This window comes from Pyxicephalus adspersus, chromosome 5 (genome assembly GCF_032062135.1).
Source record: "Pyxicephalus adspersus chromosome 5, UCB_Pads_2.0, whole genome shotgun sequence".
Taxonomy (NCBI): Eukaryota; Metazoa; Chordata; class Amphibia; order Anura; family Pyxicephalidae; genus Pyxicephalus; species Pyxicephalus adspersus.
The window spans coordinates 131,282,107-131,308,484 of NC_092862.1; the positions used below are offsets into that span (position 1 = coordinate 131,282,107).

Consider the following 26,378-nt stretch of genomic DNA (forward strand, 5'->3'; position numbering starts at 1 on the left):
TATGTTGAGGCTAAAAAAATCCTGTTTATTAATAATATTAATAATAATATTAATGATAATATTCCCCAGGTTTTTAAAAACCCTCCAATATAAGTTCATTCAAAATAGGTAGCTTAGACCCTTTAACAAAAGAATACAATAATATACACTGGACTATCAAAGCCATTGTCTTATAAAACAGGTAAATTCCAGTTAAACACATTTTATTAACAGATGTAAAAAAAGAAATCATATTTTTCCAGCTTCATTGTAAATAATTATAAACCACCACAGCAATTCTTGACCAGTCTTTTTTATTCTGGACTATAGTCTTATTTAGAGATAGAAAATCAAGCGATGTACTGCTTGGAAATATTACACATTGTATTGTTGCACAGTGTCTGTATAAAATGTTCATAGTGCTCTATCAATATACTATTTAGTGTTTATAATAAAATAAAGTATTTAAATATATTTGGTAAACTCATGAAAGGACAGGTTGGTAATGATCGACCCTCTCCAGAAGTGTCTGAGAATATCCGGGAGAATAGTACCTGGAAAATAAACATAAAAGTGATTGGACAATTGAGATAAAGTACTGTAATACTTGCAGGTGCAAATCTGCCTAATTATCTCAAATATTAAGTAAGGATCAGCTTTGGATAGAAAACACTTTAAGGTGTTATGCCATTATCTTGTCACCCTTCCCGGCAAATTGCCATGAGCCACCCCTATAACCTAAACTTCTGATACATAACACACAACCCTTTCAAACATGTGCAGACACAGTGTAACCCAGTTATTATTATTACTAAGTATTTACACAATGCTGACATATAACGAAGTACTTAACAGAATTCATAATCAAGTCACTATTAAATGTCAAGAGTAGGAAGAGCCAAACCTAACCGCAGGCAAAACCTGGCTTTTAGAAATCAAATATTAGCACAGGATATTTAAGAACTCCAACTGTGATGTGCAGGGGGCTATCATACCATATGATACATTCTATTCAATATATACCTTCATATATAAATGAAGGTTCTCTCTTTATCTAGATATTATAGCTTGTGATATTTGGACTTAAAGAGATGTTAGGCTGTTGGAAATGATAAGGCTGTCACTTGGATGATTGGAAAATAATTTTTATGTTAGCCACAGTTTGTATTGTAGGCTGACAATACAAGTTTACACAACAGGTTTATTCAATAAACCATTGGCTATAAAAACATGGAAATTAGTGGAAGGGGTTACGTGTTTGTGCTCATTACCCACACTGCTCCTGTTTTTACCCAAGGAGGTCTTGTAATAAAATGTGCTGATGAGAACATTTCTTGCACTCCACCATGAGACTTACTAATAAAAAAACATGTGCACTATGTTTCTGCAATACATTTCCATGATTTGTTCCCTCTAAAAAAAACACTGCTGACATCCTCCTGAAATCCAGTGAGCTTATGATTTTCTACATCGGGCTTACAACACACTAAAATTTAAAAAAAACTGGTGTCAGCAGTGATGAGTGACACCCTGCTGGACATTGGCATATCTCTGCCTGTCCATGACATATTGTTTCACATTCAGTGCAGCACAGGGATCCACAGCAAGTGGATTTCTGGCAGTTTATTTTTGTATTTGCAGCATTTTAAAGGGATAAGGAATTGTGCATACAATTAACACATGTAACTGCATGTTTTTTTTATCTTGGACAGTCATGCATTTTATGATTGCATCTTAAAACCTGTGAATGATTTAAAATTTTTCAGATTTAGCAATTCCTATAGTTTTATGAGATCTTGCAATATAGCCTGCTAGGCTTAGTTCATACAAGGTCTAAGATGGACACAAGATCTGCCATGGTAGTTACACCTGAAATACGCATTACAAAAACCTCTTCTATGAACATTCATTAATTTCAATGATAGAGCAAGGGGCTTGCAGTTAATTGTTGGTTGCTGTCAGCCGCCCAGTAAACAGTCTATAAATGATGAAAAACCATCTGTCTGAACTAGGCCCTACCATTTATTTGCTATTTATTTCTGCAGTGCAAGATAAAATATTAAACAGAGGTTTTAGTTGCTATGGGCTAAAGGATATTGTCTAAGTATACTTTTAATACGGTATTACCGTTGCAAAAATGTGGTTCTTTTTCTTTTTGAAAGTGATTTGTGAAATTGGTATATTACACATTCAGTGTAGTTTTCCTTTAAGTAGAAAATTGCTACCTAAATTGAATATACATATGTTCCAGTAGCAAAATGTGAGTGTAATTCTCACTTCCAGACTAGCTTCCTGCCACGTGCTCTGCCTTAACTGTACAGCAGGGAATCATTTACAGTATACCGATCATCTATCCGTACCTGACAATTTCCTCGGGATAACAATTATTGATAGTGTTGATGTACTCTTGGAGAGGCGAGCCAGGGTCTGCAGAGATCTCTTGAATCTTTTTAAGTCCGCCACTTGTTACAAAGAGCCGCCGTGCCTTGCTGTCATGTGGAAGAACCTGGAAATGAATAGCACAAAACCATAACATTGTGTGGAACAATACATGGAGGCGCGAGCCAGTCTCTGATTTCAAAGCAACACCGCATACCACGCTGGATTAGAGTTTAAAAATGTCAACACATTTACAAATATCTTGAAACATTTTTTCTTAAATGATCAGAAAAATGTCCTGACAATGAATAGAAAAGGAGACCCTGAGGCTTGCACATTTTCTGGTTCAGAGACATGAAAATGCAGGAAAATAACGAGCTATGCCAGCAATGGAGGAAACAGAGCTCATAAAGTATAGGCGGTGTCAACAGATCAAAAAGGCTGTGGAGACCTCACCTAAGTATCTTGTCTTGTTGTAGAGGCCACATTGTTAGGGAGGGACAGAGCGGAGACCAAGCAGATGAAAGAAGGAAGAAGAGCAAAGACACAGAGAGTCTGTTCAACAAAAGCTGAAAGAAAATGAAAGAGGAGACAGGATGAGGACATAAAATATCGAAAAGCAAAGGAGAAAATGTGATTCAAGTGAATAAAAAATGTGAAAAAGACAAATTACTTGCAAGGCATACAAATTAGAAATATGAGAAAGCGTGGAGGACAAAGGTAATAGCAATTATAAAATAAGTGAAAAAAGTAAAGGAAGGATCTTATGAGCCATTTAGGTATTGTGCCCAACACACTCCTAAAATGGACATGTTGACTTGCATTTAATATTAAGATATGGAATGGTACCATTTTGTTTTGCAACAACAACTCCTTTTCCGATGCTCTGCACAAAGTTATTTTTTTTTCTTTTACAAAGACTTTGAAACCCAATAATTACTTATCAGAATCTGCAGACCCATGACCCTTAGTAGAGTTGCTTCCAGTAGAGAATAGTGATTGCTTTTTGCTCTTTGCTGTTTTACCCCCTGTGACCTCAGGATGTTGGTCCTAAAAAGTCCACCGTGGACCCAAGAGATGCACAGTCGCCATTAGTAAGTGCCCATTATTACTACACAGTATTTATATAGTGCCAACATATTACGCAGTGCTGTACAAAGTCCACAGTAATGTCACCAGCTGTCCCTCAAAGGGGCTCACAAAATAATGTCCCTACTATAGTCATAGGTCATTACCACAGTATACGCAGATAGTGTCCTGGCTGAGATTCGAACCTGGGACCTAGCACTAAAAAAGGCCAGAGTGCTAACCACTGAGCCACCATGCTGCCCATCTAAAGAGGGACAAGTGTAAGCACTGCACCAGAGACCCATTCACAATGTAAATTAGAACGATAAAGGATCATACCTAGCCTGTCACGTTAGTGCTATTTCAGATGTAAGGTTTTCTTTATTAATATTAATTTCTCATGTTTGGGGGAAAGGAGGGCAGACTAAGGAAGGTGAAATATAGGATGATTAAACTTGAGCTTTAACTATATGTTGGCAGTCATTTCATTAGCAATACAGTGTGATGAGAATGATCTGACTGCTGCTCCTCTAAATTGGTACCTTTTACTGCAATCAATGGCTGTACTGCAACAATTACAGTAAGAACTACCATACTTTAAAATAGTTTCACCTCCAGATTTATACCTAAGGAGTGTGCAATTTTCCCACTTTAGAAGAACTTTTTTTTCTTTTTTTTTTTTTTTGGGGGGGGGAGGCATGTGCTCGAAGTCAACTTTAAGTAAGTATGGTTATGCACTTGCGAATAGCTTTATTCCATTATTTCTTCTTTCTTAGTGTGTTTTACTGTTGATCTATTTGAGAATAAAAATGTGCATTTGAACGTTCAATTAGTTTTGTCAATAGGGTCAAGCTGTGTTCACATTGAATACCAAATCTTCACATATTCTCTAACCTCAGCAAATAGCCACTTCTTGTTCTATGGAAAACATACACCTGTGAGTGTGGACAACTAATCTTATCACAACAGTCATTTAGATAATTTGCTGTATAACCCTATGTAGGAATAATCTGCAAATATCTATATGAACTATGATACCAGTATATTAAACCAAGCAAAAAAGTAAGGTCAGTAAAACTACTTTTAGGTTAATGTTTACTTGCCTAAAATTCCCTGGACTACAAAATGTATATGTTGGCAAATGACCAAAGGAACATTATATGCAATTTAAAATGTATGAAAAGGCAATTGCTTAGATGATTTTTAGACCCTGTGTCAGGTTAGTATTGCTGTCAGTGTTCTCCACTGGGATGATGCACTCCCCTATTCATCCTTGGGACATAGAAACAAGAATTTTTGTCACAAAATAAGGAGTGAAAGAATATTATCTATTAGGAACAGCTGTTTCTATGGCAATTCTCTAGGATGGAAAATCAGTTCACATCGGTGAGGTTTTCTCTCATTCCCTGTTGAAAAGTAGTAAAGTAGAAGTAAAAAGAAATCTACCTGGAAGGACATGGGAAGCAAAAACAAATATATATATATATATATATATATATATATAATAGTTTTTTATTCTTTCCATACTCTATCCAAAACACCTAAAAAATTAATTGCATCTGAACATTATTTCAATTTTGTGCGGCTTCCATTTGTTCTAGCTCAAAGGGGTTTAATTTATGAAGGAATAAGGGCTATTCAGGGAACATTTCCTGCTCTCTTACTAAATAAGCAACATAAGAGCAACATAAATTGGGATTGAGCTGAGGTGAGATTGAATAGGAAGAATAGGAAGTTTGGTTAATAGGATCAGCATACTCATGATAGGTTCTCTTTTCTGTTAGAAAAAAAAAGCTTTTTTCTGTATGCCATAAACAAGGTGGTGGGAATATTCAGACACAAGGGAAGATCTAACTAATAAGCAAAAAGGGAGGAGAGTTTAAACATAAAGAAAGCACGGTGGCTCCGGGGTTAGCACTCCGGCCTTTGCATCGCTAGGTCCCAGGTTCGAATCCCAGCCAGGACACTATCTGCATGGAGTTTGCAGGTTCTCCCCGTGTCTGTGTGGGTTTCCTCCGGGTACTCCGGTTTCCTCCCACATCCCAAAAACATGCAGTCAGGTTAATTGGCTTCCCCCTAAATTGACTACAATAACCACATATGACTATAGTAGGGACATTAGATTGTGAGCTCCTTTGAGGGACAGTTAGTGACATGACTATGAACTTTGTACAGCGCTGCGTAATATGATGGCGCTATATAAATACTGTATAATAATGAAGGAAAGTCAACTACGCCATTAAGCAAAGTAAGAGGTCCATTGATAGAATGGAAGAGCCAACTAAGCCAATAAGTGGAGTGGGAGGAGTATTCAGAGAAAGGAAGAGCCAAATAAGTGAAATGGGAGGAGCATTCTAACAATATATAAAAGCTAGCTAAGCCAACAGGAGGGATCATTTGGACACAAGAGAAGAGCCTATCAAGTCAATAACTGAAGTGGAAGTAGCATTTAGACACAAGGAAAAAAACAAACCAAGCATTTATTCCACATATATAGAGCATTCTGTCCCAAGAGATTACATTGTGTTGGGGTAAATACTTGTAGGACCACAAATATTCAGTAATAAAAGGATATATAATATTTATGTTTTGGGATACCCCCCCTTATTAGCAGGGGGGGTATGCTAATAAGTCTTTCCTAATATTTTTTTTTTAGACCTGTTGTAAATATATTCTTTTATCCAAATTTAGTAACAATGTAAAGAATGTGCCAAATTATTATTGCTCCTGAGCATGACCACCTATGAGCACATTGTGTTGTGGGAATGACTCATCAGTGACTGTGAAATGGTAAATACCTGCTGGATTTGGAAGGCTAAGCTAAGAAAACAACACTCTGCCTTTAGGCAACAACTTATTAGTAGGTAAGCAACGCAGAAAGCTTCCTAGGCTTTTACTTCAGTTCCTTGAAAGCAGATATGCTGAGCTATCTAGCCAAAGCATCTGCACAATTTAGTGCAAACCTTTACCTAGTGAGGAACTACACGTTACACAATCCCACTATCTTTTCACTAAAACAGTCTACCCAGCCTTACAGAATCACTACTAATATCTGAATATTTTATATTTTCAAAGCTCTTACAGCAAAGAAACATTTCTGCAAACATGTAATATATTTCAGCTTATCAGTTCTTAAAAGAGCTGGCTGTATTAATGTTTCTGGCTTTCCCCCCTATTTTCACCTGGTAATCCTAAGAATAGCACACTTCATGTTCTAGAGGGACAACAAAAACTTCTCTGTAATTATGAAGAAAGCCATGTTGCAACCCAAGCTGGACATCAAATGTATCTTCCTCACACATCTATATTGCATGAAGCCTGGGGAATTAGGAGTTTACAAAAGAAAGATAACATTGCGCTTGTTTCAGGTTAATTTCGGAGACGTGGAAAGAACATTTTACTCCTGACAAAATCAAGTTATTTTTTGTACTTAATGTGTGTGTAAAAGTTATTTTTAACCTAGATTGATCCATGCAATTCCCTTTTTTATCCTATTATCTTTCTTTCCCAAAGCTTATCCTGTCTTCCAGCCCATTAGTAGCACCCTTTAACACTCAGTAACACGCCTTTATAAGTGCCATAGTTGCCATCAAGAGGTTTGTTCCTACTCCATCAGCACAAAGGACCTAAAGATAACATGAATAGAGATTTGTGTGTGGAGGTAAAAATTCTGTCATTTCTATCACAATAACAGGGAACAGAAGTAAGATATCCAATGGGTGTAGCAAAAAAGAGGATACTTCCTTTAGCTTGTAGACATTATTTATTGTTATGTCTATAGGACTGGAAGGTAAAGGAAAATAAATGCAGGCATGCTTTGTTTCTTTTCACGTGAGTACACCGAACGGTCCAATGATACAGTGCAAAAGTTGCTAATAGAACTTGGCCCTGGACAGCTGCTGATTAAATCTTGATGCTGTCCTTATAGATACAGTTTTTAAATGGGGTTACCTACCTAAATAATTCTGTTGATGCAATGAACATGTAGACTAATATGACTGTAGTCAATGCCTTGAGTATTAAATCCTTAATACTCCTGATAAAGTTAATATAAGCAAACAAATTGAGTGTGTGCCCCAAATACAGTCATACCACGGTGGATCTATGAAGCCATTTTGTTATGGTAGTCTGTAGAAAAAATAAGTGACTGCTTCATACATTTTATCTTTTTTTTATGATACAATTTTGTCCTATTATTATTAATAAACAAAATTACATAGCGCCAACATATTACACAGCGCTGTACATTAAATAGGGGTTGCAAATGACAGACGAATACAGAAAGTGATACAGAAGAAGAGGACCTTGCCCCGAGCTTACAATCTAGTAGGTGGGGGAATTTGCACACAATAGGATGGGAGATATGTAGTGGTGGGAAGTAGTGATGGTTTCAAAAGACAGAAGAAGATGGGTAGGCAAGTTTTTTCTGCTCTTTTAAATAAGCAGAAAGTAGGAGCAAGCTGACTAGGATGAGGAAGACCATTCCAGAGAGTTGGGGCATTGAAGGAGCGGTCATTGTGCTATGATTACAATCTATGAAACAATCTATGTCAGACCCAATCGTATAGGTAACTTACCTAATGAACTCAGTATTTTAAATATAAATAAATAAAACTGTATTTTACACGTAATATTTATCTCTTATCTTGGACTGTTTTTTAGGCTTTTATTGTAAATTCATATTTGGAATGTGGAAGTGGAAGACAGTAAACAGATTAGATTAGATAATCTTTCACAGTAAAAATCAAACATACTTTTTCCTTTTTGTGTTTGCCAAGAACTTTGTTGTAATTTAATGCCCAAAATGTAATTTCCAAGGTGAGGTCTTACCAATTTTTTGAAAATTGGTAAGACCTATTTTGAAATGGAAGAATTATCTGTTTCTGCCTTTTTTGAGTCCTTGACTGTTTCAGTTCATCCAACAAAATGAATGCCCTTAGCATTTACTATTGCCAGGTATAATCTACTAAATTCCTGTATTAAGTGTTTTCCATTTAAATAGAAAAGCAGTTACCAAGGAAACAGGTAAGAAACAGTGAAACTGTCAAAGAAAGAGTGCCAGGTCATGAGATCATCAGATTTAGCATTAAGCCAATAAAATTGTGGGCATTAACTTATATTTAAAGCATTTATGGAAGTGGTGTGAAAAAACATGAGAATATACATTACTCTTTCTTTTTAACGTACTAGCCAGGTTTCTGCAGTGTAAGTGCACCTTTAATCCCAGTTTAACATGGCACAGTCTACATTAATACATTAAAACGATGGCGCAAGTCTGGCCACTACAAATGGCCCACTACAAATGTGAAGGGCGGCCTAATGTTCACCTATTAATATGTAAGACAAGTGCTTGTATAATACTTCATGCTTAGCTCTTTGAAGATCATTTTACTCTCTCTCTCTCTTTTATTAAATAAGTTCTCACACTTTTCATCCTGCATTTAAAGTCTGGAAGGAAAGCTAGCCTTGCTCTCACTATCGTCCACTGTTTTTCACAACTGTATACCTGTATTACCAGGCCTGTTTTTTTAAGGTTCTTATAAATTTAATAAAATATCTCTATCTGGGTGGGAAGAAGCTGTAGGCTGGTGGTGCCCATTGTATTGTAACCTAACTTTTGAGTAACCTAGCTATTGAAAAGTGCCAGGTGGAGCGCCTGGCAGGGGGGGAGAACAATGTATATATGTATATACCGTGTATATCCTGTTTGTTCCAGCGGAGTTCTTCATCCTGTTCCAGCGCAGTACTTCATCCTGTTTGTTCCAGCGGAGTTCTTCATCCTGTTCCAGCGCAGTACTTCATGCTGTTTGTTCCAGCGGAGTTCTTCACCCTGTTCCAGCGCAGTACTTCATCCTGTTTGCTCCAGCGCAGTTCTACACCCTGTTCCAGCACAGTACTTCATCCTGTTTGTTCGTTCAAAGATATCGTGCAGGATCGTTCGTCGTTCCTTTACCAACGATAATAATTGGAAGTGGGTACGTAGCACACAGATCAGAATACACATTTGTAGGAAGTCAGCTATTAGACATTTGTGAACACAGCAAGAACTGTAAAGGTTAAATTAATCATTTTTCTAGAAATAATAGGAAATAGTGTAATTGTTAGGGTAAATATTGTGAATCTCATGAGTGGTAATATATCTCTGGAAGTGCCACAATTACACATTACTAACTATAAATGAAATTAGAAATCGAATGCTAGGAGTACTTAAAAAGGAACTAGTCTAAAGAAGTTGTGCCAGGAAAAATGAAGGCAGAGGGGAAAGGACTAGTCATCTTCATGGTTTATGGACTCCTTGCAGCTGATCGTTCCACATTACTGAGTTACAATGCTGTGTTGCAAACTGTGTATGTCATTTTGATAGAGGCAGAGCCTTACTTCCTCAAGTCAAAGCCTCCAGTAAATCTCTGTAATTTTTAGGGATTTCCTCTCAATGAAGGTAAATCTCCATAATGAGACTCAGACAGCAAAAAAGGCAACTGGCAGGTGTAAACTTTTATCTTAAACTGTAATGTTTGGCTGTACTTACACTTTGAATCCTACCTTATCCCACCTAAGATGGAGAAATTATTTATTAATAGTACCAATATACATATGATTGTGTGCAGGGAATATCCAAATATGTGTATATGAAATTTGTCAAAAGCGTATTGCAATTTACCAAACACACCAAAGCANATCAATGAAGACTTTAATTAAAGTCATTAATTGTCATTACATTTCCAAGCTTTTCTAAAGTGTAAATATGCCTCCAAAATAAATTAAATACCCAATACAGATATGGATGTGATTTTGATGTGAATGTATCATCAAATGCTAATTTTAATGACTTACATTTCTTGGACAGAGAACATGAACTGGAGAATGGCTCTTACTGTACTTTAAAAAATGGGAGAAAAAATACATTTGGACTGAGACCAAACTGCGTCAGCGAATACAGAGCTGGAACTCCACGAGGAGAATGCACTGCTTAACTTAATATTGTGTTCCATCCAGAATTTCCAATTATATCCGGCTCATCACAAATCATCCTTAGACAGCGGGCAGAGGGAGGTATATTAAAGAAGTTAAATAAATATATGAATATAACAAGAGAACTTAAGGGGACATATTAAACAGAATACCTGTGAAAAATGCTCTGGTGATATTTGTGCTAGGGAGAGGAATAACCCCCTACAATCTGAAAAGCACAAGAGGGGGCATAAACCAGCAATACAAGTATACCTGTGTTTTTGAACCGTGTGGGAGTTATGGTAATAATAATAATGAAGGAACTGGAATGGCGGGATATCCCAGAATCTCAAAGTCTAAGGTTGGGATTACACTGTATTAATATTATTAATATTAATAATAAAGTATTTATATAACACCAACATATTACGCAGCGCTGTACATTGAATAGGGGTTGCAAATGACAGACAGACACAGAAAGTGACACGGGAGGAGAAGAGGACCCTGCCCCAATGAGCTTACAATCTAAGAGGTGGGGAAGCAGCATACAATGGGAGGGGACACCTGTATTGACTTTTTTCAAGACAATCGAACACATCCCCCTTCAGTGGCAAAAATCCAGTGACTGAAATGACCGGGTTTTCTACTAATAAAAAAACATTTATTCATAATGAAAATACATACAAGCTGGATAAGCAGCTGTTTTCAGGCCGATTCTTCACTATAAGTCAGTATTTCTTGGTGCACAGCTGGCCACTGGGATGGCGGGGTTTCATGGCATGAATGCATAGCTCTGCCTACTATATTTACATAAGGAGTAAACCCCCTTTAAATTTTTTCCAAGTAGAGGAAGTCACAACCTTTATTTAGCTTCTGTTATATGAAGGCAATGTTGTGCTCTACAAGTGTGGGAATTTTTACACATACTTCTATAAATGTTTACTAATGACTGTTTATATAAGGCGTCCTGTGTTGCAGGCTTAATAACTTTTCAATGGACATTTTGTTGTAGTGAAACTGTGAAAGTCATCAATTAGGACTGGTGCTGGTGCCCTGAACAGTACCCTATATAACAGAGCCCCCTTGTATCTACATATTTCAAAGAAGCCTAGATATGGCCTTATACCTAATGAAGGAAAGAATGCAGCAATAAGTGGGTCCAGAGTATTTTTGGCTGGCGGGAGAGAACTTCTAAATAACTTGTTTCATTAACCCTTCCTGCAGTTCCAGCTGTGCGAGGAGGGAGGGAGGCCTCATGTACTTTGTGCCATACACAAGAAAAGGTTGTTAGTTCACACACTGTTGATTATTTGCTTAATACCTCAATTAGATCTTTATGACCTCAGCACAACTTATCTCCCAATCTAGTGCCTGTCTTTTACAACTTCTACTATCACTAAATCTGTCTGACTTTTATTGCTCTGCTGGAAACCATTTGTACCTCAGATCAATCTGTTTCCCCTCAGCCATGACCAGAGGAAAGAAAAGTTCACATAAGTGGCCAATACCTGCAGTGATAGTGTTCTAAAATAAGTGCAATTTTACTAATAGGGTTCAAATGCAAAAGTGCCTGAAGTCTGTCATACTCATTAACACAACAGTTTGTGTTTCCCATATAATATATTTTTATTTTTACCTGTTGATCCTTCAAGTAAATATCTTATTTTTCCACTTTCTGTAACAGCTTAACAGCGCTGCATGTTCTACAATAAAATTTCTTAAATTTTAGATGCACATATAGTTTTAGATAGACAACACATTATTAAAGCCCCACTCCAGTTGACAATTGTTTACGAAATTACAGCAAAGGAAAAATATTTAACCCATATGAATACCACCCCTAGTATCCCCCAATACCCTCTTTATTATTATTGTTTATATCATATGTGTTTCTTACTGTTGTTTTTATTGGATGTACTGTTGCTTTATTTTCATATTGTTCTTTCCTATTACTGTACTTCTTCTGACTTTAGTTATAGTTGTATCATATCTAGTGTCATGGGGGTACCTTCAGCTACTGGAACCCTGCAGTCATCTAGTTGATAGGTAGGGAGGGCATGCCTTGTTGCACCATATGGGTAAATTATGTATAAATATTTTGGGGGAAAAAAAGCATCTTTGAGAATTTTTTGAGAATCTTTTTAGCGGCAAGTAGTGGTGTGAAATCATGAAGTATTTTATATATGAGGGGGTGCTGAGAAGTTCCTGGCTTTGCCCCCTTCTAGGTGAAAGAGAAAAATGAGTGTGGGGGCATATGACAGCCTAATATCTTAGTATGTAACTGTGCAAATATCAGGTCTTTGCGATTCCTAAAACTGTTTTTTCTTTTAGTGAAAAGCTGTTATGGCAGAGGCACAAGCAAGTTTCACGTCGTAGGAGTTACGGGCCGTCATGAAGTTTTTGTTTCTTCAGGGAAAGGAAGGACACTTCTTCCCCAGTGTTTGTGACATCTCAGTGTGAATGTCCTTTGCTGACTTTCCCTGGAGAAATTGAATGTAAGTTTTCTTTTATTTAATCTTTTCCTCTACAGGAGCTTTAAAGATGTCTAGCTTGAAATCAGAATGCTTCCTCCTCTGTATAATAAAATTTCTCCTCCTCTTCTAGCAGTTACACTCTGCTGATCTCATGTACACGCAGACAGCTGCCGATATAACACGGAGGTTTTAGATACGTTAATTATGTAATAATTACCCAAGTTTGTCAGTTGCTTGCTAGCCCTTGGAGACTGACATGTAAACTAAAGGAAGTCCATAACTGTTTTGGGATTCCACCCTGATTGTGGCTGCATGTCTGTATCTAATAATGCAAAGCTCTCTGGGAAGCCAGATTGGATGAAAGCCACTTTATAAATTCATGTTATATTTAGAACTAGCTATGCAGCTGTGGTCTGCTGTTACCTAATGTGACAAAAAGAGTCCTTTAATATCCCATCTTTCTTTATTAAAGAAATGATTTCATGGCCTGTAATGCCCCAAGGCAGCATTCCACTTGTGTAGAGAGTGCATGTGAGCAGTCCTACAATTATTTCAAGTTCATAACTTTCAGTGCCTCATTAAAAAGGGAAACCTAGCTGGGGGTTTTCTGTGTTGAGGGAAGCATTAAATCTTCACAGTGTTTTCACTGTTCAGAAGCTACCTGCAGAATAGCACAGCTTCAGCTTTTTGTTATTGTACACAGCAAGCCAAATAAATATGCTGCAGTGAAGCGGCAGCATTTTTATGCTATCTGTAAATGATTTTGTTGTATGGGTACATACCACATACCAGACCTAATTGCAAACCTGTTGTTTTTTTACATTTTTAAAACTAATAATACCTGACTGGTAGTAGAAAGCACAGATTTTTAACTATGAGCTTTATTAGAGATGCTAATCACATAACCACTCAGGGCAAATTGGAAATGTTTCTTGATAGCCTGGCTCATTCAAGAAGGGGTTTTCACTCCTCGCCATCTCTTTGTCAGAAGCCTCACTTAGGCTACGTACACACGTGCAATAGTTGTCGTTGCAATGGATCTTTCACGATCCTTTCCATTGACAAACGACTGCACGATGCATGAATGACTGCTGTACATACATGGGAGAACGACAGAGCGGCACCCCGCTGCGCTCTCTCCCCTTCACACTCATTATGATTGTTCATCGTCTGTCGTCCGTGGATCCACCAGGACGGTTGTTCAGATGATGTACAAGGAGTCGCCCAGTCTAGAACCTCCAACGCCATGTGACATTGGAGTTAACCCTAAGTCCTGCACCAGGTGGGGGGCAAAGGAAGATCCAGAATGCTAAGTATACCTCGCTGACACTATCACTTACCTTTAATAGGCAAGAGACTGGAGCACTTTAAAGGACAACACGGACTGAGGAAAATATGGCAGCTGCTTCTCTCATCAAAACTTTGTGAGGCACCAACTAATATCCAGAACACCCTAATGCCACCCATAACTTCATAAATAACCTTAACAAAACACCTCCATTCTGATATCTAATGGAAGTGCCTCATAGCTGAGTTCACAGTGTTCTGATTGGAAAGTAATAGGCATGAGGCTTCATATTCATGTAGTTGGCTTAATATAATGCTAAAGTAGACCCGAATGGTAGGCACATCCTGTCCCTCTCTCCTAACAGGGACTGGGAACATCTTCATTAGTCATTTACATCCAAGTTACCAGCAGGCATTCCTATTCTTAGAATTTAAAGGCTGTGAGCGAGGGATTATTATTAGCCAGTATCTATATAGCGCCGACATATTACGCAGCGCTTTACAAAGTCCACAATCGTGTCACTAACTGTCCCTCAAAGGGGCTCACATTCTAATGTGTGGATGTGGCGTTGTTTAAATTCCAAGCTCTATTTACATAACCTAATTGATAATTTTGTCTAAATGCGGCTTTTTGATAGAAATCCCCAATGCTGTTTGCTGTCAAGGGGTAGAAAAAATAATTTTATGAATGTTAAACCATTTTATGTATGTTAAAACATTTAAAGATTACCACTCAAAACATTTGTTCAATTTTTATGGATAATTTTAAATAAAAATCAATATTATCAAACTACTGATATTTGTGTACATTTTGTATGTGAAACTGTTTGTTTTCCATCTACAGAAGACAAACACAATAATAAGCACTTAAGGCATGGTAATAAACTCACGGTGTTATACCAGTAAGCTGTTGGCACAAACTGTAGCATTCTTGGAAGAAGTAATCCTTTCATGTACATTCTGGGTTTCCTGTTTTATCCATTGTCCTGGGAATGTTTAGCTGGTGGGGTAGCCAAGACAAGGCAACAAAATACACAGAACTATAGTATCTCACCTTACTGAACTGGCCAACCACGTGTTTCAGGATGTTGGGTGGTGCATCATGGAGGAGAGGTTCAAGGGCTGGGAGATGGGTACATTTCTGAAGGATATTTTTTAAAGCTTTTTTTGCCTGTATAAGTAAAAAGAGTAAGATTAGAGGACAACATGTTAAATTTTTTGCAAAGTAAAGTACATTGGTTAATAGGCTGTGTTTGTAGCACTAATATTTATTTGAGTAGCAAACCTGGAACATGCCTGTCAGAATTATTTTTCTTTATACTTGTTCCAAGTCAGTAATGGACAATATAACTTTTTTATTACTATTAATATTATAATTAATAATAAACAGGATTTATATAGGGCCAACGTATTACACAGTGCTGTACATTAAATAGGGCTTGGAAATGACAGATAGACACAGACACAGGAGTAGGATAAGACCCTGCCCCAAAGAGCTTACAATCTAAGAGGTGGGGGAAGTAGCACACAATAGGAGGGAGATATGGAATGGTGGGGGAGTAGTGAGGGCTTTGAAAGACAGAAGAAGACGAGTAGGCAAAGTTGAAAAGATAGGTTTTAAGGGCTCTTTTAAAGGAGCAGAAAGCAGAAGTATGGAGAATAGGACACGGAAGACCATTCCAGATAGTCGGGACAGCTCTAGAAAAGTCTTCAAGCTGTGCATGTGATGAGTTTATGAGGAGGAAGTCATTAGTAAGAAAGAAGAGAGCAGCTAGGGAAGTAAATTTCTACCAGGTACCACTTTTTATCCCAATTCTTTACATTAAGAAGCATGTCAGATAGGAACTCTAGCATCACCTAGGCTATATCCCTCTCCACAGCCTTACTGACACTAGTCTGCTCCTTTCATTCATAGAATCTGTCATATTTCAGTAATATTGTCAATGATAGAGGCCAGGCGTCACATGCTGGAGTTACTTAGGTCATTCTTCATGTAAATGAATTATGTCTATAAACTTCCACACTTCCAGGCTAATATCTGTTCATCATGGCACTTTAATATTAGCATAACTGCTCCCCAAAATCAGCCTACTGTTTATATTAGGGCTGAAGGCTTTTTAAAAGAGTGCAAAAGCAGGGTGTTATAATGTTTTTAGGAAGCCATGTTTAGTATCCTACTGGTTTCTCCCACTAGTGATGATCTTCCTGCATTGCACAGATAGATATAATGTTATTTTAATACTTTTTATTATAAGTTTTACAGAAACTGACATTGCTTTTGCTGAATACTATGATCTCTTTGAAGTAAATACGCAAATATAAACAATCAGTAACCAAAGTTACCTTTAGTCTAAGCCTTAAGATTTGTAAAGACCCAGAATGTCTGTTGTTGAAAGGGATCAATAGGGAAATTCTAGCTTTAGTACTGGGAATCAAAGCTGATCATATTGTTTGCCTATTACACATCTTTACAAGCAGTTTCTTGACAAAAATTAAAGAACATTCAGTTCCCATTTAATGTCTTTAGCAATTGTTATTTCCCTGACTGTTGTGCTTATGCTATTGCTTTACACTTAATTACTTAGAGTAGGAATGCAGGTTTGGACCTCTCATTTCATTGCTTGCATCAATATTCTGGGTCAGTATAGGAAGACAGCCAGGGGACATAAAACATCATCAATGGCTCCCTATAAATCTAACTGGACAGGTTTACTTTATAAATTTATTGAACACCATGTTCAAGTGCTGACTTCCAACAATTACTGACATTCTATAGCAGCTTACAACTCTCATTAACAATTAATGAATAAACCTAACAGTTATTGCTGGAAGATAAAAACCTAGTAGGATTTATATATAACTGAGAAAGTAATTAAAGACTGTATGATAGAAAGTGGTAATTGTGGTGGTTCAATGAAGGTTTGTCAAGCTCCAAGAGAGAATAGTGCTGAGATTTAACGCGTCCTCCACCCACTTTTAGTATAGACTGTTCTATCGTCCTACGCATATCCTGAGCTTCACTTGGATCTGTAATCCCGCAAGAATTTAACACCTCATGAGTCGGGCACAGAGCACCTTAACTGATGGTTATTATTTTAATACATATTTTATTATGCAGAAGCAGACAAATTACTGTATATTTCAGAATCTAGTTGACACATTTTAGGAGACAGGGAAATTTAACTTACTTCCATGACTGCAGAAATGGCTGAAATGTTGTGCGAAGGGGCTTTTAGAATTTGTTTATACCTGTTCGGAAATGTAATATGTATATTGTGCTCACCTGTGTGAGCATATACAACATATGTGTGTATATATCCCCCTACACATTTGAGGTCAAACAAATCTGGGCTTCTGTATCTTTATCTGTAGCTTTAATTTTGTTCATTGGTCTCCCTCGCTCCCTCCATACTTTGCAGGGGTGGCTAAATGTGGCAATGATGCTTCACACGCAGTTGCAAATGTAAGCAAAAAACATTTCATTTCTTAGCCTGATGTTGAAGTAGTTAAATTTGTACTGACCGGCTCCATATACTGCTTTTTAATAGTTATTTTACACAGACATACATATATAAATTATGATAAATCAGGGCTCTAATTACAGTGATTACTAACTGTGCACAAACAAGTTTGCCTTCCAGATTCTTCACTATGATATTAGATTTTGTCTGGATACGGACATGCACACAATCACACGGGAAGCTGGGAAAGCATTCCCCAATACATATTATGCATGTAGATATTAGGGGAATGTATAATAATTTTATCAGAGAATTTATTATCATAGTGAAGCCCTATTGGTATTAAATGTAAACAGATAAAGACATCAGTGGGCCTGATTTATTAAAGCTCTCTAAGGCTCAGTGATCCAGCAAACCTGGAATAGTTTTCCTAAAAAATGTTTTGAATCCTAGCCAGATCCATTGCAGATTTGCTGGATCACCCAGCTTCACTGATGAAAGTTTATTCTCTCCAGCCTTGGAGAGTTTTAATAAATCAGGTCCATCAGTAAAGCACTAAAAGAGGTCAGATCAGCACATACTGAAAATCGCTAACGTAGAACTCTACCTGGCATTGTAGCCACATCAGCTCATTGTTATTCAATTGGAGTGTTAAAAACTATGTTCTGGTGTTTATTTGTTATTTATGATCCACACCAGTGCTCTGTCATAATGGGTAGGTGTAAGAGTTGATCCACCTGGAGCAGCTTGTTTGGTACTTATCCCCATGGAATGTAGAAGAAGAAGCCCTTAAAAGCAACTTAAATTGTTGGCCAGTGGACAGAATGCCCCTCTTACAGTGGTGGCTAGAATACCACCACAATAAACAACTAAAAACATAATTAGAGTCATGCAGCTTGCTTTAACAAGTAGTTTTGGCTCCAGAAGTTTGAAGGCATCAATAGATTGGAGATAAAAAAACTTGATGAACCCCAAGCAACCTATGGAGGAACCCTGGTTAAGAACGGCAAGAGAACGCAGGAAGTTGAGATTTAGTTGTAGTGGTTGAGAAAATCTCTACAATGGACTCATGGAAAGGAATACCAAGAGGGAAAACAAACCTGCTAACCTTACTAAAAAAATAAAATGCTTTACTTTAATGTTTTACTTAACTCTTGCTAACAGGTTAGTCACTGTGATCAGTAAATGCTTGTCATACACTGTTTCCAATGACACCAAAAAGAATATGTAACTGCTTTATGGTTGGAAAAAATCTTTTAAATGTTTGTATTTAAAATGTTAGATATCCACTTTCAAATGCTTTCTTAATCATGGTAAATAAATCCCAGCTGCTTATTTGGTAGAAGCCTGCAAGCAGCTTGCCAAGGAAATAGGAGGAAGGGGTACAAAAAGGTTGATTTTAAAAGATTTTACAGTGTACTCTCTACAAGTTTGAACAGGGAAGAGAAAGTGTGCTTTTACACATATTTCCAGGCTGGCTGTATTTACAGGTTTTTCCCATACTAGGAAACCCACTGCCTTCCTAAAAGATAACTTCAGGTGATGGGTTAACAGGAGAACACAGGTGTGTTAAAAGAAAAGCTCCATGAAGGAGTTCTTTTTGTACACTCTATACAAAAAAATGCATATAAGATCTTGATGCATTGGTACCTTACCCCTGACAGGCTGCATACTATCTTTCTTACCACTGGTGATAGATGCTGGAGAAGTCAGAGGGAAATAGGTACATTGTACCATATATTCTGGACATGCCCAATCCTAATTCCTTACTAGAAAATAATCAATGATGTGTTGGAGGGAATATTTGGGATCCAGATAACCATGCAAGTTGTCACATATCTATTGGGCCTGTCCATACAAAACCTCTTTAAACGTGGCAAAAAATTAGCTTTCCCATGTTTTGACTGAATCTCAGATCTGTAGGCTTGAGTTAAGGATGTCCAGTTAATGGAAAACCTAACAGCCAGGGTGCAGGAGCGCGTTGATAAATTCTCAACAATCTGGGAGCCGTGGGACGCTTACCTATTATCTCCTACCTGCATATTTAGTCAATGCACCGGTTCTTCCCCTTACAAAAGTTCTTGTAAGTTACTGATGTCTTCCTATAGGCTTTACCTAAACTAAATTTTATGCTTCCCCATCCCCCTTGTTTATTTCCCCCTTATTGCTCCATGGTTTTTGGTAAGTTATATTCCTGAAGATCAGGGATCCACTGTCAGCTTATTCATATGCTGTTCACTGATATCAGTTGTCACTGTTACTGATCCTTTTTTTTTTTGGTTTGCTTTATGATTGTATAAGCTTACATTTAATGCCATATTGTTTACTCCTAGTATTACTTATGTTGCTACCCTTCAGTCTGTTCTTTTCTTTTGTTAAGCTGCGTACACACTTCCAATTTTTGTACACAAGGGAGTTTGTGCACTCCCTTGTGCAAATTTTGCACAAGGGAGTGCACGATGCATGAACGATGTTGTACATCGATGCTGTACATATTTTCCTGATATTCTCTGAAAGCTCAAACTGCTGGTTTCTGCAAGCTTGGGAATCGGGAACCATAGAGGGACACTAATAGCTTTTTCATACAGGTCACCTCTTGATATTAAAAAAGAGGACACAGTAACACCCTCTGAAATGACAGACATTTTTAGAAGCATATGTCTTTTACCTTCCAGGAAGCACTGTCAATTTGGGATGAACCAGTTGGAGCTGTCAAGGCAGTGTTATTAGGTGTGGATTTATTTGCTGAAGTTGGTCAATACACCCACATGGACCTATGCCTACAAACATTTTTAAGATGTATTCAGAAATCACAATATTACTACTACTACACAGTATTAATATAGCACCAAAACATTAGGCAGTGCTTTATAAAGTCCATAGTCATGTCACTAGCTGTCCCTCAAAGGAGACAACAATCTAATGCCCCCACCATAGTCATATGTTTTTATTACAGTCAAAGGTCAATTTTGGGGAAGCCAATTAACCTAACTGATGGTTTTTGGAATGTGGGAGGAAACCGGAGTACTGGGGGGGGGGGGGGGGGGGGAAACCCACGCAAACACCTACAAATATATATATTTGCTCTTTATGTTCTTTTCCGTGAACTCCATGGCCACTGTGGAGCTCAGTGACTGGTGGATAGCCAGTTATTTTACTTTGAGGGATCACATGTCCTGGCTCTCCTCCAATCAGAAAGCTCTCTTTGAGCCACTGATCAAAGATCTCCATGGGCTGCCAGGGTTCGTTTGTTTTTTTTAGTATGAAACTTTCCTTGATTTCTGTTTGTGTGCTCTGGCTTCACAGTCCCAAACATGGCCTTGTGTGGAGCACATATATAAACCACAGCATTTTTAAAGTTGAAGCGTTTTGATAAATCTGATTTAATATAGTTTTTTTTTCTAGTAGCTTTAACAGCCACTCATGCTTTATTTTTACATCTGTCCAATGACAGAAAGAAATTAGCCAAAAATTCTCAGTGGCTGCCCAGGTTTTGGTGATATAAAACTATCCTGTCACTGGCCAATCTCTATAAAGCTGTCATTAAGAATTAACAGACTACAAATATTACATTGGCCAGTAGCTGTGTTTTTTTAATGAGGACGAATTGGCATACATTTAGCAAAGAAATCAGTACAGGCAAGTGTTTTATTACGATAAATATTAGACCAAAGAGGACTCAAGGAGGACAAATTTAAAAAGCAAGAATAGAATTAGGATACTGCAGATAACATACTAGTGTAAATAATGTGGTGTATACCTGAATTAAAATTTTACCATAAAGATCAGTGGGCTTGGTTAATGTAAGTGAAATAGTTTGAGGCAGTTTCGCTGCACACATTTTTTTTTTTATGAATGCACAGGTGTGCTACAAAACAAAATGCCTCAAGAACAGATAGTAACAAATTAATGTTCTGCTTTAAGCACCCCAGCTTTTGGGAAGAGTTATGCAAATATAAAATGCAATTGTGTGTGGATTCCAGTTTGGAGCAGTGGGTATTTTTAGGCATTCTGCATCTGAATGCAGCCCATCCTAGCAGATTACCACATGTAATGCTTTGCCTTTAAGACTGAAAGAACCAAGCTAAAGCTGCGTACACACTTCCAATTTTATCGTTCAAAATGAACGACGAACGAACGACGAACGATCGATTGGGCAAAAATCGTTCGTAAAAAAAGTAACCAACGACGCCGACGAACGAGGAAAGTCGTTGGAAACGAACGACCGGACCGGCGGATCGGATTGGACGACGATCGTTGACCATCGTTCGTGTGTACGATCGTTCGTTGATCGTCCATGGTCTGAGCATGCGTGACGAACGAACGTTCGTTCACTTCCTGTCGTGCACGTCACTCCCTGTATCGCTCAAACGATCGTATCTATTGTGTGTACAATATCTACGAACGATCGTGTCGTTATCTGTATGTGCAGGATCGGTGCTATACGATCGTTCGCAGATATCGTGCAGGATCGTTCATTTAACAACGATAATAATTGGAAGTGTGTACGTAGCTTAAGAATAAAGCTGCTAGTTAAAGCTAGATGTCCTCCAACCAGAAAATGAAGGGGGCTTTATCTGCAGTTGTTATCCAAATTGTTGCAGCTTTTAATGCTTTGAAGTTAAGAAATGGACTGTGTGCAGTGAAATCACAGCAATGTGAAAATAAGAGAGCAGTCTGTACAGCTGTGCAAAACTGAAAAGAAAGCCAGTGTTAGGCTTAAAACTTAGAGTAAAAGTATAGGTGTCAAAATCTGTGCATGTGGCATTATTGTTGAGAAAAAAAGTAAAGTCCACTGGGACAGGGATTAAAAGAACTAATTCAGTGCAGTGTTGAAATCATACTAGAATAATTCACATGATGTAAATCTGTAACAAAATATAATATTATCAAGGAAGAAATGGGAAATTTGCGGATAAATGCATTTCTTTCTCCTGTTGTCCTTTTTTCACCTGTACTACATGGTGTTATCTCTGTGTTTGCGTAGGTTTCCCCCTCCTACAGTATATTCCCAAAACAGGCAGTTAAAAATTGGCTTCTTCCCATAATTGTCCTCAGTCTATGTTAAATATATTTGACTATGGTAGGGACAGTGAGTCACTTTAAGGGGCAATTGAGTGACATGACTATGAACTTTGTACAGTGCTGCATAAAATGTTGGTGTTATATAAATACAAGATAATAATAAAATTGGGATCATCAAGGTACCTGTTAGTTCATTTTTTTTCTATTATCAAATAGTAATCTTCAAAAAGGTATTTGCTGACTGAGTTTTATCTAGAGGTAACTCTATTTAGATGATTATATTTCTAAAGGTCTCACACACACTTGTAGGCTCGGCTTTATTATTTTTAACATAAAGCTCATATGAGCTCATATTACCCCTACTAATCCTTCTTGGTACTTTGTTAGCTGCATATACTGCTAGGGCTGGAGCAAGAAGTAATTAAGTGCAACATATGAGTTTGTTCCTAATGTACAAAGATGCATTCATCCTTAAAAAAAATACTATTTATAATAGATCATTTTCTAAAAGTCTATAGACCCAAGGAAGCCTGAATCAATTAACAACCTGCAGATCAGCTGTCAGAACACTAAAAATCACCATATGACCTGCCAGCTCCTGACAGCTTTTCCAGATCCTGAGGTCACGCTGACCAGCTGTAACCAGTGTATTAACCATTCTGGCAGCAGGGGGCGCCACATGCTGAAGGCCTGCATTGCTGCTATGCTGTAAACAGAGGAGTCAGCTGTATAGGACAAAGATACACATATATGAAGATTGTACTATTCCCTCACCAAGAACTCTAAATATTCATATGTCCTTCCAAGAGGCATTACGCAGATGAAAGGAATACTGGATGGATAAACAATTGTAAAACCAGCATAGGAAAAGGTATTGTGCCTGGTTATCAATGCTTAAAGTAAATCTAAGTGGATAACATTTCCTCTGCTAAAACAATTGCAATAAAAAAGTAAATAAAACATTCTTCTTTTTCATTTTAGTGCCGTTTATTTCCTTTATGTATTTGATCATGTATTTGATGCATCATTGCTCTGAACCACGGAGGCACAACACGTGCCAGCATGGCATCCTCTAATCTCCATCAGGGGTGCATGTGATATGGTAACAGGGGAGCAAATCTGGGGGACAGCTGTCACCCTGTAGTCTGAAAAAAGAACTTTGTGGTGGGATTTTAATAAAAGCTACAGATTAAAACAAAGTAAAATTATTAGAACACGATAATCTGATTATTAGAATCATGAAATCTACTTCAATCAACATAAATGGCTGTTTGTTTTTCAGGCCAAAATAAAAAAAATACTTTTTTTCTCATTCACAGTTACATATAATTCTACTTATTAATATTATTAATAATAACAATAATAATATTAATAGACAGGATTTATATAGTGCCAGCATATAACGCAGCGCTGTACATTAAATAGAGGTTGCAAATGACGAACAGAGACAGAACAGAGAAGGAGAAGACCCTGCCGCGAAGAGCTTACAATCTAAGAATATTTACATTCATAATAAATAGAATCATATATTTAAAATGTTATCAATTACATAATTGACACAATGATATGTGTCTACATAGGGGATCCTATAAAAGCTTCCATAATAAATCCACATATTTACCCAATTTTAAAATCATTACAGCATTGTGAAGATAAAGTAATTTACATTTTCACATACATCAGAGCCCTAGGAAGAGGTCATTATTACATTAAAAAAAGCTCGCTGTCAGTTTATGTTGGACAAGCTGGCAATAAACTACATCTCCCACATGGCTTTGCTAATATTACTAAACATGATCTAGAACGGGCTGTTATTCTAGCGCTGGATAGACACAACTGCTCTGAATTTTGACAAATAAAGTGGTTGTATAATGAGGTGGGCATGTTTCCACAGGGAACGCAGTGGAGACCACCAAAATTACCAGTGATGTGTAAAGAATTAGATCCAGGTGTGTACTGGGGGAGGTATAGCTTGGACCGGCATGTGTTCAAATGTTAAACAGACAGAAAGATTTGAAAGGAATTCACTAATATAACCACACAGAGCACAGGAGGAGGAGAGCTGACTACAAAACAGACGGGCTGCTACAGCTTCATCCACATGAAACTCATGGAGGGTACCGGCTAAATACGATATTACCATTTCTAGTAGATGCTACAAATTAATTGCTATAAAAATGGCACAACATAGCTGACTAATGCATTATCGAGTTCCATATTCACATGGCGGATGCAAATAATACCTTGCAGAGTTATTTGATTCTAAATTAATTTAAAGATTGTAATCTATTTTGGCCAGGAATCTCTACTCCTTCTGTATCATTGTTTGTATTTGTCTGTCATTTGCAAACCCTATTTACAGTGCTGTGTAATATGTTGGTGCTATATAAATACACGTTATTATTAATAATATTGTATCAACTCTACTGTTGCCTTAGCCTACGTGCACACGTCAGATGATTTTTGTTTTATAAAAGCCTCAAGGCTGATATCAGATCAGAGTCTGGCGTGTGTACAGCGTTCATTGTTTATAGATTTGTCCTGGCGGATCGACAGATGATGAATGACGAACGATCGTAAGCAAACTGAAGGGAAGTGAGTGCAGCGGGGTGCCGTTCCATCGTTCTTCCCTCTCCATAGAGCAGAACGATGCTGTATGTACAGCACTCTTTCATGCATCGTGCAGTCTTTTGTTGTTGGAAAGGATCGTAAAAGGATTGTTTATTCCACGGACAATTATTGCACGTATTTACGTAGCCTGACGTAGGAAGATCATATATTGATCAAAAAAATATGATATGCTTTGTGATAAATAAGATATTAAGTGGCCCAGTACAAAAAAAAATTCAAGATTTAAATAGCTAAAAAAAATAAAAAATAAAAAAAAGTGGTGAACGGAGTATTTTAGGAAAAATACCACTGATTCCCATTGTGGCCTTTGGTGATCTCCTTCACCTTCATAGTAATGAACATTATCGTGCAGTCTTTAAAGTGGTAATCAGGCCAATGGCTACTTTATTAATATGGCAAAAAGGACAAGTAAATACAAATGTGGCTATATTTTTAAAAGTGGAGATCAGGGTGATGTTTTCAGCTGATAAATGTCTCTGTAAAAGAATAAAACTAAACAGTGTAATATATTACAGACTACCAGTTCTCAGATGCGGTGATTACATAGCTTTTCTTTTTTCAGTCTTCTTAGTCTGTTTATTTTTATATAATGTTCCTGCCAGTAAAACACTCCTTGTTCTACAGTTACAACACTCTCAACGCACTGTATCTAAGATTGAGCAGTGTTGTCACCCTGGGCTTCTCTCCTTAACTGAGGTTCGAACCCCCATGTCAAAACCCCAGCGGACTGTCATGATATTGTTCCTATTTGCTATTTCTTTGGCAGCCAAATAAAAGGAAGTCAGGAGATGGGCAAAAGTGTTTGGGCAGTGCAGAAAATAACTAGATGTAACTTAGAGGAGGGGGCTATGATGTGTACAGCTCTTTAGTCCAAGGGGCTCAGAATCTAAAGGCCCTAACATATGGTATTACATATGGCATACCAATAATAGTTCCACAATGTTTTGCCTCTCTCATTTTTCAGTTTTTTTCTTTTTTTTTTTTACCAAAAAGTCTTTTTTTTTTTTTACCAACACCGCATGTTTCACCTTGATTTAACATATCCAATGGCTTTGGCTCCTTTTATAACTTGTGGAGATCTGCTTTGCGTTTGTTTATGATTTCTAATATATGTACAATAGAC

At 37.4% G+C, this 26,378-nt stretch overlaps 1 protein-coding gene across 2 annotated transcripts in view; it reads right to left on the minus strand.

Moving 5' to 3' along the window:
• Positions 1-276: 276 nt before the first annotated feature.
• The window catches only part of SPAG6 (sperm associated antigen 6), a 105,117-nt gene continuing 79,015 nt past the window's right edge, over positions 277-26,378 (minus strand). The window contains exons 9-12 of one of the 2 annotated variants that reach the window (XR_011920946.1): positions 15,193-15,309; positions 2,815-2,927; positions 2,340-2,485; positions 277-533 (exon numbers count right to left, since the gene is read on the minus strand). Coding sequence is in view for 1 of the 2 variants with exons in the window: in XM_072412736.1 (XP_072268837.1) it covers positions 464-533; positions 2,340-2,485; positions 15,193-15,309 (333 nt within the window). In the remaining variant the exon portion in view is untranslated. The remainder of the gene's footprint in view (positions 534-2,339; positions 2,486-2,814; positions 2,928-15,192; positions 15,310-26,378) is intronic. The other variant, XM_072412736.1, reaches the window with a different exon arrangement.